At 45.1% G+C, this 11,714-nt stretch overlaps 2 protein-coding genes across 2 annotated transcripts; both read left to right on the top strand.

Moving 5' to 3' along the window:
* Positions 1 to 1,178: 1,178 nt before the first annotated feature.
* On the top strand, positions 1,179 to 9,761 carry LOC129765771 (uncharacterized). Its single transcript, XM_055766200.1, has 5 exons — positions 1,179 to 1,439; positions 5,305 to 5,592; positions 7,098 to 8,792; positions 8,837 to 9,091; positions 9,186 to 9,761. Exons 1-5 carry the CDS (start codon positions 1,179 to 1,181, stop codon positions 9,759 to 9,761), a joined length of 3,075 nt encoding a protein of 1,024 aa, XP_055622175.1.
* On the top strand, positions 9,761 to 10,897 carry LOC129765770 (uncharacterized). Its single transcript, XM_055766199.1, has one exon. It carries the CDS (start codon positions 9,761 to 9,763, stop codon positions 10,895 to 10,897), a length of 1,137 nt encoding a protein of 378 aa, XP_055622174.1.
* The last annotated feature ends 817 nt before the right edge of the window (positions 10,898 to 11,714 follow it).

Here is an 11,714-nt window from a genome sequence, read left to right as displayed (position 1 = left end):
TTGCTCCATTTTCGTTTTCAAAGAAGTACGGGCCGATGACTTTATCGGCATAAATGCCACACCACACAGTAACTTTTTGGTCGTAAAGAGGTTGCGTTTCGATGAATTGAGGGTTTGCAGTAGCATAAAACCGACAATTTTGTTTATTCACTCCTCCATTCAAGTTGAAATGCGCCTCATCAGACATTATGATTTTTTGCCAAAAGCCACGTTCATTTTTGGCCATTTCGATGGTCCATTTCGCAAAATCAAGTCGACGTGGTAAGTCAGATGGGTTAAGTTGTTGAGCCATTTGAATTTTATACGGAAACATTTTCAAATCAACACGAATTATGCGTCGGAGAGTGGTTCGAGCGATGCCTAACTCTTGCGAACGATGGCGACCTGATGTCGATGGAGTCTCTGCAACACTGGCTCGAACGGCATCAATATTCTCGTCGAAACGTCTTGGTCGTTGTCTGGACAGATGACTGGCATTACCAACACTACCAGACGATATAAATTTGGCATATAATCGACGTATAGTGTTGTCTCCAGGCGATGTTTTAACTTTATTTTTATTTTTCCACGCACGTTTAGTTAACACAATTGAGAAGTTATTTTGAATGTACAGCTGAACAATTTCAGCGCGTTGTTTAGGTGTGTATTGTTCCATGGTTAAAATTGTACTGAAATGACGCTTCCAACGCGGTATGACATTTGTTAATCTGACATCTCTGTCAAAAGTTATGGGGTTGCCAGATGCTTCCACTTTAAATGGCCCACCCTGTAGGTCCGGTTATATCGTGGGCCAAGATTCGAATGCAACAGCTCTGGGTGGCCACACAAGATTAGGACGAGCCACTATCACAGGAACTGGCAGAACGATGGACACAGTTCTACGAACAACTTCCACTCCTCTCTGGAGTAAGGGTGAATCGCTTTGCTTTCTGTTCACAGCCACATATGGTGTAATTTCACATCTTCTCGAATGCTTCGGAGGCGTCATATGGTGCGTGTGTTTATGCTCGGACGATTAGCCAAACGGGGCAAATCAAAGTGGAGTTATTGTCGCCGAAATCACGTCCCGCGCCGCTGAAAAGGGTCAGCGTCACAAGGTTGGAACTTTGCGGGGCGTTGCTGGCAGCCAAACTCTACCAAAAGGTACGACATGCACTGAAGATGGAAAAAAAGCAAGTATGTTTTTGGTTCGACTCGACTGTCGTCCTTTGCTGGTTGCGATCACCATCCTATGTCTGGACGACGTACGTCGCGAACCGTGTCTCACAGATCCAGGAATGGACGAAAGGTCATCGATGGAATTACGTCAAGGGGACGGAGAACCCAGCCGATCTCGTGTCACGAGGAGTCTTGCCGAAGGACTTTGTCAGCCTTCAACACTGGTTTCATGGTCCTGCCTGGTTATCGCTGCTGGACCAACACTGGAACAATCCCACACGGTTTGACGATCCACCGGTAGACCAATTAGAATGGAAGCGGATCGTTTTCACCGTCCTAACACTTATGGAACCAAATCCACTACTTGACCATTTCTCATCGTACTGGAAGTTGCTTCGGGTAACAGCTCTCTGTTTTCGCTTCGCACGGAAATGCCAACGTCGACACAAGGAAATTCCCGACACCCAACACATCAGTGTTCTGCGACTATCGATTGTTCTCAATCGCTGAATGAATGTGTTTGTTTCCTTTACACCGGCCTTCCCCGATGATTAGAATCAAGTTATAAAAGAACCTTGTACTTAGAGTTAAGAGGGCAGTTGGTGAGTTGTTCAGTTGTAACAGTCAAGTTGTAAAACAGTTCGGATCAGTTCGAATGAGTCCGGATTTAACAGCAAGTGTATAAAGATATATGAAAAGTACGAATTTGTGAGTTTATTTAAAAGTATGAAAATTGGAGTACGAAACTGCGTCGTTTCGTTGGGAAACGAGGGGTTCCTGTCGAGATCCACTCGGACAACGGCCTCAACTTCAAGGGGGTTAACAATGAACTCCGAGCGCTCTACGACCTTCTCAATGATTCCGCACGTGCAACCACTATAAGCAACGAAGCCGTTCGGAATGGAATCGTGTTGAAATCCATTCCAAACTTCGGTGATCTTTGGGCAGCCGCTGTTAAATCCGCTAAGTCGTCATTGGTGAAACTTCTGGACAACGTCGGCTATCTTTCGAGGACATGACCACCGTTCTTGTTCAGGTTTAGGCGGACATGAACTCTCGCCCACTGAACACCCCTTCCCGAGGACCCACATGAACTGGATGTTCTGACCCCGGGTCACTTTCTCACCGGATCTTCACTGCTGACGATTCCAGATCCGGATTACACAGATGTTCCAATAAATAGGCTTGAATAGTATCGGCAGCTGCAACAGCTCGTCCAGCAGAAGTGGAAACGTTGGCGAAGGGAGTTCATCTCGCAACTACACAACGTCAACCAGCGTGCTGCCGTGTTTGCCTGCTGCCTTTCGAGAAGGACTCAAGAGGACAACCATCGTCATCCATCGGAACTCCGAGGCTCATCACGTTACCTACCCCCAGCCATGAAGTGCAACATAGTGCTCAAGGAGGGCACGACAGAAAGTTAAATAGAATTATATTGTGTAGATCTAGTAAACCCTCATGCGGGTTTAGGTGGTCGGCATGTTCACGCGCAAAACTTGCAGCGCGTGGTTTAAGTAACACTCCTTCCGAGTACCCCCCGTAAAAGCTACTTTGGCTAGCTTTGTACTAATCGTAGTACCAATAGAAAACCAATATAGTCAGTCACAATTAGATCGCCAACCACGTCGGCACTTTTTGACGTAGAACTATGTCTTTCATTAAGGGTGCCAAATCAGAAAACAGGTCACGTTTTTATGAAATAAAGTTAACGTTAATAACTATTTTTGCCGCGAACGGATTTTGGCGATTTACATACTAAACGAATCGGAAATTCCGTAAGATTTGTTTAATATGCTATACGTTAGAATCCCCTGGTTTGTAAATGGTTAAAATTCATGAAAACTTGAGGCGTTTCCATTTTCCCATACATTTGTTCTGTCCATTTGTGTGCTTTCCCGAACAGAGCTTTCAATAACGAGCAACTTATCGACGACCAACGGAGGGGAAATCGTAGGACTTCAAGTCTCCGTGAACAAAGGAAAAGTAGAAGAATGAAGGGGAATACTTGCCTAGAGTATAAACAGTGGATCTCGCTGAGGCAAACTTTCATTCGGCATCGGACTGTTGAGCAATCCAGTTTACTTTGCTTTCGCTGCGCTTCGACCTAAGATTGGACCCCACCAGTGGTAATCCAACTTGGATATCGTCGTTTGGTTTTTCTGTTCGTTTTTCGCGTTATTCGTATTATGTGCCTTTCTTTCCGCGTCATAAATTGGACGCTTCGCGTAGTGTGTGATAAGCAAGAAGGAAAGGAAGGCAGGCTTGAGCCCGAATCATCAGCGAATTCGCAACGATGGGTGTTACAGCAGAGTACAAGCTGTGTGGCATAATTCAGTATTTTTCCAAGCAGTTAACATTGTTTGTTTTCCGTCATCATAAGGGCTTCGTTGGAGCCTTGGAGAATGCATCAATGCATTAAACTGAGGTAATGGCGAATCAGGCGTAAAGGTTGTGCGTCAAAAAAATTATTTGGGGAAAACCAAACATATTGAATGTCTTACTGGAATGTTATAAGTTATTTGGGTTCGCGTGCCAGTCGCAAAACTACCTTCAACTAGGATTGCATTTGCGCTAATATTGATCATAATGAAGCATTGCTACTGTTTTCGAGGTTGTTATTAACAAAAAGAGTTTATTTCGCTTGTTTAGTCACAAAGAAAGTAGATGTCATTCTGGAATTTTGTATGTGATTAGATTTCGCTTGCCAGTGGCAAAACTTCCTCCACTAAGGGTGACAGCTGCGCTTCTCTCGAGCATGAGAAAGTAATGTAACTTTTTCCGAGACCAGTAATATTAACAGAAGCGTTTCTTTTGAGAATAGCGCAAAATGATAAGAAGGGTTTATATTCCTAGTAGTTTCAAGCCACCAATGTATGGCTCTGTATGCATGCTATGGCGAACGCTTGTTTGGCGCTTGGTTTGCGTTGTACGAACGATGCCTAGAGGTGCGATTCCTTTGAGACAATACTATTTCACAGATTATTCTACTAAGCAGTTGTTTCTAAAATTTTACAGCATTATAGAATAATATCCGAAGGTATAAACAAGCGACTTATATAAAATAACAGCGTTGTTCTACGACAACAATGCGGTCGTATCTTGGACACAACCTCCTATAATTTTTTTTTCAATAATGGTCTATTGAAAATAGACCATTAATAATTAATGATTCCGCATTCTTTCCATTCCTTCAACTCTGACAAATCGTTTGAAAAACATTGGTTTATGTTACGAACGATTCATTCAGGGCCACTATTTGAAGAAGTTGCGGAGTTAAGTTTACGGATTTCTGAGCAGTTGAATGACCTCAACTGAACAGCAGTTGTTCCCTATAATTACAGTCCTACGTCAAGCTCTCGTTCGTGTTCCTAAGCTGGGACCCACCTAGCTTTTTCTAAATATATAGTTTCATCCAATTCTTCAATTTTCATGTAGATGCATTAATTCATGAATAATTGTCCTACATTATGTAAAGCTTAAGTTTCTCAATTCGAGTACCAGCATTCTGAAAATCATGTCGTTATAACAAAAAATGCATGTTTCAATCACATGCCTAATAGTTAACGATGAACATGACATTATTCATCTGTTGACGACTTACCAAACATCGACAAAATGATTCATGATTCATTGGTGAATCATGGATCACGGATTATTCTGAGCAAAAAAATAAATACATTGTGGTGAAATCCAATTCAACAAAAATAAACTCAATTTCGGTGCTCCAATATAATCCAATCCTTGATTTGTTTTTTTTTTGTCAAAAAGCCTACAATTCTAAATTCCTGACTAATACTAATCTGTCCTCTCCGAACAAACAAGCTTATCTCGTCCCCGTTAAGTTTTTTTTGTCACAATCCCCGTTAGCAGCGATGAAAGCATACCATTAGCATCATTAATGTTTGTTTAATATACACACAGGCCGGAATCGATCTCGCGGCAAAGGTCTCCGGCCACGGCCACATATCCGCAATCGTGCTGAACCTCTGGCCCGGCGAATCATGATCATAGGTTTCCGAGCGGGGCGTTTCATTAGCGATCGGGAAAGGCCACACGTTGACACGTTGGCCAACGCACTCATCCCAAGCTTCCCAGCATCCTCGGGAGGATCCGCACCAATTTTCATAATTATTTCGTTTCCCGCAGCGCCGGGCCGACCAGGCTTTCCGTTTTCCCGCCGTGCGGTCGGTCGCGGAGGCACAAATTGTTTCTTGTTACAATTTGAAACTATGTATGCAAAACGAGCACTCGGATGCTGCCGACGATGATTACGGCGCTGATGATTATGATGTGTGTGGACGGAACGGACGGAACGGTTTGGTACGGATTTTGCGCATTAATGGGCGCACACTCGGTCGACTCCCAGGGCGCGCCACGGTCACGGCCAAGTGCATGCCGCGCGATGGTGTCGTTTATAGCGAAAAAGGAGGCCCCGTAAGTGGATTTTAATTACGTGCAGCGATTCTCCTCGCGATCGCGGGTCGCTGAACCTGCTGCAGTTGTTGTTGGGAATCGGAAAAAATCTAGTGCATCTACATTCGTCGGCTGAGGATCAACCAAATCGCTGACTGGATAGCGCCAGCGCCACCAATCATTTTGATGTTGTGCGCTATTGATTTTTCGCGCCAGTTATGTCTTGCTTCGCATCGTTGTGAAGATTATTTTTGTCTTCACTTACGATTATTCCCCTAATGGTTACAGATTTATGCAACACCAACTCGCTAGAACCCATTCCGACTTCGGCATCCACTGATGGAGTGTCCAAAGTAGGTTATTAAGTTTTATGAAACTATCGCTTGTGATTCCGCTGTCGATGTCCCTTATTTTACGATCCGAAGGGATCACGGTAACACGATGCCAATCCCACCATCCGCGGCAAACTGGCAAACTTATCGAAGTGCAACCGACTTTTATTGAGCCTTTAGCGTCGATTTATACTTTTACGAGCGCGACTAAATTACACGCGCTTTCGAACACATGTCGCGGCGACGGAGATCTGAAAACTATGCGTGAGAGAGACATAGTGGCCACATTCGATATTCTGATTGATTTTGATTGTTATTATCCTGACCACGACCCGCCCGGAAAAGGTGTCCATTTTTGAGCTTCCTTATGGGGTTCCGAAGACGGGCGTAAATGCTGAAAGTGCTGCCGGCGATCTTTGCAATTTATTCATGTTTTGGCATACCGATTTATTACATTAAATAAGCTTAAAAATAACAAAAATATTATAGGAGGTTGTATCCAAGATACGACCGCATTGTTGACGTAGAACTTCGCTGTTATTTTATTTAAGTCGCTTGTATAGAACTTCAGATATTATTTTATAATGCTTGATCGCCATGAAATGGTTTTTTTTTTATTGTAGAATCATTGATTGATGATGCATTCTTACCCTCGCAGAACAACACACTAGCTGATCGTATGTCGCAATTTGTTCTATGTCAATGTATTGAAAATTTACCCCGAACACTATTCCGGGGGCCTTTTCCGCAATTTTCATAGACTCGGCTACAGTCGATTATACATCCATTCCATGCCAAACCGATTTAGAGGTTCTCAGATTTTCGTCAAAAGTGGTAATTTTGTTCTTCGCCACAAAAAATTAGACCCGTATTTTTTATTATTTTATTAGGGTGCCCATTTCCATTTTAGGGTGGTCCAGAAATTCATTTTTTTCACTCTTTCCCAAAAATGTATTTTTTCAAAAATTCATAACTTTTGAACCACTGAATCGATTTAGATGATCGACATATCAAATTGAAGCCAATGAGCTATTTTCATTAAATTTCATTAAATAATATTGAACTTGCAAAAGAAATGGATTTTGTTTTCGTAAATATTGATTGTACTCGTTTTTTATTGTTTTCATTACTTTATACTAGAGGGCGCTATATTTTTTTGTATTTTTTCTTGAAGGCTGATAATTTTTTACATAGATATCGAAGGAGGAGTATGCAGCAAAGTCGGATAATGTTGGGTACGAAGCATGTATCGAGTTTCTCTACCAGCGAATTCGGATTCTGCAAACAGTGTCAACAGAGATCCAACATCGTTCTCAAGCAGCACCAACCAAGGTGGCCGGTCCCCATTCCTTCAGCAAGAAGCTCCCCACTACGAAGGCGGTTGCCAACTCCGCTACCGCAAGTTCGCGTCCAAGTCCACCATCCTGCATTGCATGCCCGGAGAAGCATCTATTGTTTCAGTGTTCAGCCTTTCAAAGAATGACCGTTGAGCAGCGCCGCGAACTAATTTCCCAGAAGCGACTTTGTTGGAACTGCTTCAAATCGTCGCATATCGCACGGAGATGCGACTCCAAGTACACCTGTCGTCATTGTCACGAACGCCACCATACGCTGTTGCACAAATCCTCGAGCGACCCTGCAGCACAGTCAACACCCCAGTACCCGACACAACAAGCGAATTCCCACGGATCGGGTATTTTGGTTCCCGAAGTAAGCGTTCCTGCTCATAGCAGTTCCCCATCAACTGTTTTCCTGTCGACTGTTTCGCTGTGGATCGAGGATCGATTTGGAAGACAACATTCTGCTCGAGCATTAATCGACTCTGGTTCGCAGTCGAACTTCATCTCAAAGAAGCTGGCTCGTCGTTTGTGTCTACAGTCAGATCGAGTACGTGTTCCCATCGCTGGCATCGGTGAAACAACAGTGACGGTTACCCAGTCTGTCATCTCCACTATCCACTCCAAGAACAACGAGTTTTCCAGCAAGTTAGAGTTCCTGGTTTTACCGAATCCAACCTCTGAACTTCCCACGTCAAATGTCGACATATCCATGTGGAAAATCCCGTCAAACTTCCCATTAGCTGACCCTGCATTCAACGTGTCGAGTCCTATCGACCTGTTACTCGGAATCGAACAATTCCACGAATACATTATGAGTGGTAGAATAATCCTCGGGAAAGGATGTCCAGTACTATTCGAGACTGTCTTCGGGTGGGCTGTAATCGGTCGATGCTACGGCACAACTCCACCAACTACTCCGGTCTGCCACATCGCCACCACTCGAAATCTGGAATCTCTTTTGGAACGGTTCTGGGAGCTCGAATCCTTGCAGTCCGACCGAATCTATTCTGCTAAGGAGATCGCCTGCGAGGAGCTATATCAGGGTACTACGACTAGAAAATCCGACGGGAGATATGTAGTGTCTCTTCCCAAATCACAGGACCCTTACATTCAACTCGGTGAATCCCGTGCAATCGCCGAAAGACGTCTACTATGCTTGGAGCGAAAACTTGAACGTGATGCATCCGTAAAGGAAGCCTACCATGAGTTCTTGGAAGAATATTCACGGCTAGGCCATATGCGACGGCTCGAGGATCCGGTGGACAACTCCATTTACCACTACTATTTGCCACACCACCCCGTATTCAAAGCCAGCAGTACAACCACGAAAGTACGGGTCGTATTTGATGCGTCCTGCCGTACGTCGTCTGGTAGTTCCCTCAATGATCTTCTGCTTGTCGGGCCAATCGTTCAAGAGGATCTTCAGTCAATTAAATTGCGTTTCCGGACAAAACCAATCGGTCTTGTGGCGGACATTGAAAAAATGTTCCGTCAGATTGCAGTTTGTCGCAACGATCAACCACTCCTCAGCTTCAGACCGTTACCTACGGTACCTCTTCTGCGCCGTTTCTCTCCACACGTACTCTCGTACAGCTCGCTACAGATGAAGGCGAGAACTTTCCGATGGCCAAAAAGGCCGTCCTCGAAGACTTTTACGTGGATGACCTCATCAGCGGTGCATCTACACCCGAAGAAGCCGTAGAACTCCGTCGACAGCTCAGTGCTATGTTGCAATCCGCCGGGTTTCCGTTGAGGAAATGGGCCTCCAACAGTTCGGCAGTCCTAGCCGAAATACCATCGGAGGAATTGGCAATTCAGCCGGTTTACGAATCCGCCGACGAGCAGTCGGTGTCTACACTCGGACTTATATGGGAACCGCATTCCGATACTTTGCGATGATATATCCCGTGGCCTCACTCCAGCCGAACTTCTTCACCAAGAGCGATGGTGGACCGGGCCTGCTTGGCTCAAGCAGACCAAGAAACATTGGCCAAGCCAACTCGTCGATTCCGTGGCATCCTCCAAGGCTGTCGTCGAAGAATGTAAAGTGTGCCTGGCGGCACTCATATCTCCCACGGATCAACTGTGCGATTGGTTGTTCAACTGTTTCTCGTCGTATACTAAGCTACGGAAGGCCGTGGCATACTTCCTGCGGTACATGGGTGTACTGCACGCAACAGCTGCCAAGAAACATCCTGATGGGGCTTGTGCGGCATCCTCGAAGACACCATGTGAGCCACACACACATCTCACTGCATCCGATCTTCAAGACGCTGAACATGTTCTGTGTCAACTATCCCAGCGTGAAACGTTTCCGACGGAGCTGAAAGCACTACGCAATGGACGACCAGTTGACAAAACATCACCTATGAAATTCTTCAATCCAATGCTCTCCAAGGACGGCCTCATCAAGGTTGGTGGTCGTATTCAAGACTCCAACTCTCCCGAAATCCAATCATCATCTCGAGTAAACACCGACTGGCACACCTGCTTGCTGATCACTACCACCGAACTCTAATGCACGCCGGACCGCAGCTGATGACGACCACCATCAGACAGAAGTTCTGGATTCTACGAGGCAGAGATTTATTGCGTCAAGTGTACCACCAGTGCCATACCTGCTTCCGTAGAAAACCGGTATTGATCCAGCAAGCAACAGCAGATTTACCTAACTCCAGAGTGACACCGTCGCGGCCATTTTCAGTCTCCGGTGTCGACTATTGCGGCCCGATCCTCTTACGTGGTCCACACCGTAGAGCAGGATCAGTCAAAGCATACATCGCTTTATTCTTGTGCTTCTCAACGCGGGCCGTACATCTGGAGCTCGTTAGCGATCTCTCCACAGCAGCATTCCTGGCTGCTCTGAAGCGGTTCATAGCACGGCGTGGCAAGGTCTGTGAACTTCATTCAGACAATGCTACAAACTTTAAAGGAGCCGCCAACGAGCTGCATCATCTCTTTAAAATGCTTAAAACGGACGACAGCAGCCGAAAACTCATTTTCGACTGGTGCGCTAATGCAGAAATCAGGTGGAAATTCATTCCACCGCGCGCACCTCACTTTGGTGGTCTGTGGGAGGCGGCGGTGAAATCGGCGAAGAGTCATCTTCTGAAGGAAGTGGGTAATACAACCGTCACCCACGAAGAAATGCTGACCCTGCTCGCCCAGGTCGAAATGTGCCTCAACTCACGGCCCATAACTGAGATGTCCAATGACCCAACGGATCTAGAGGCTCTTACACCGGGTCATTTCCTGGTCGGTTCGAACCTGCAATCGATTCCAGAAGCCGACTACAAGCAATTACCAGACAACAAGCTCAACCGTTGGCAGCTGATGCAAAAACGACTCCAGGCAATTTGGAAGCGCTGGAGCACCGAGTATTTACAGCAGCTGCAAGCCCGTTCATCAAAAGGCATCAAACCTCCCGTTGACATCCGAGTGGGCCGACTAGTCATCATTAAGGACGACAACCTTCCCCCAGCCCAGTGGATGTTGGGTCGCATAACGAAGATTCATCCCGCTCATGATGGTATCGTTAGAGTCGTCACCTTGAAGACGGCATCTGCAGACAATGTTGTCCGTCCTGTCGTCAAACTTTCACTTCTTCCAATGCCATCAAACGTGAACGACGTTGAGAATGAGGTAACAAAATGATTTATTGTTTATTAAATTAGTTTGTTTCTTACCAGCCACCAATCCAGCCGGTCCCTATGATGGTAACCGAACTCGCAATGAGCAGCCCATCAATCACCCAATATCTTGGACCGCAGTCAGTTCATCGATTCGTACGCAGCAGTGTCCGTATAGTAATTAAAATACGTGACTATTTTAAGGTGGCCGGAATGATTAGTATATTGTTCTAAAATGAAATGAATTTCTCTTGAAATTGAATTTGTCTAAAGTGAATTTCTTGAATAGCTAATGCTATCTGTTACCTACGTTACGTTACCAAAATGAAAACGATTTAAAACTCAGCCATGTAGAATGCATATGGCCGAGAGTTATAAATATAGTCTAAGTCAGAATTCCGAAGAATACAGACGGTAAATAAAATACATCTTCCGTTTTTCAATCCGATAAATTCCTCTAGTCCATTGAGGTCGAAGTCCGCCGGTTGTTTTATAGTTCCGAACTTAGTGAAACTTGTGCCCAGGTTTCTCAGCCCGTCCTTAGTGAAAAGGAGAGCGAGACGGATCACAGTTCGTTTTGGGCGGTAGTTCCCATAATCACGTGTATGCAATTGAACAATCCGGTTCAATTGCACCAGCGAAAGGAAAAATTGTTCGTATAATCAAGTGGCATTCACGTTTTTAGGCCCAGAGGCCATTAGTGCCGTTAAGAAAGCCTTCGCGTCGGACAATCCGGGTAATCCGCTGAAACAGATGCCATTCTTTTCGTTTTTGAGTTATGATTTTTCGATGGTTCGAAAAAACAAATTTTCCCCATTTCTGCCACTACAAAAAAATCATAA

The sequence above is a fragment of the Toxorhynchites rutilus genome, chromosome 2 (genome assembly GCF_029784135.1).
Source record: "Toxorhynchites rutilus septentrionalis strain SRP chromosome 2, ASM2978413v1, whole genome shotgun sequence".
NCBI lineage: Eukaryota > Metazoa > Arthropoda > Insecta > Diptera > Culicidae > Toxorhynchites > Toxorhynchites rutilus.
This window is presented reverse-complemented; position numbering and strand designations above follow the sequence as displayed.

What these genes read in the sequence shown, in the direction of transcription:
- LOC129765770 (XM_055766199.1), top strand. Translation starts at nt 9,761, where the DNA reads ATGCACGCCGGACCGCAGCTGATGACGACCACCATCAGACAGAAGTTC.
- LOC129765771 (XM_055766200.1), top strand. Translation starts at nt 1,179, where the DNA reads ATGTTTTTGGTTCGACTCGACTGTCGTCCTTTGCTGGTTGCGATCACC. An exon ending in CACTGGAACAATCCCACACG is followed by an intron (nt 1,440 to 5,304) that starts GTTTGACGATCC and finishes CGTTTCCCGCAG; the next exon opens with CGCCGGGCCGACCAGGCTTT. An exon ending in ATAGCGAAAAAGGAGGCCCC is followed by an intron (nt 5,593 to 7,097) that starts GTAAGTGGATTT and finishes TTTTTTACATAG; the next exon opens with ATATCGAAGGAGGAGTATGC.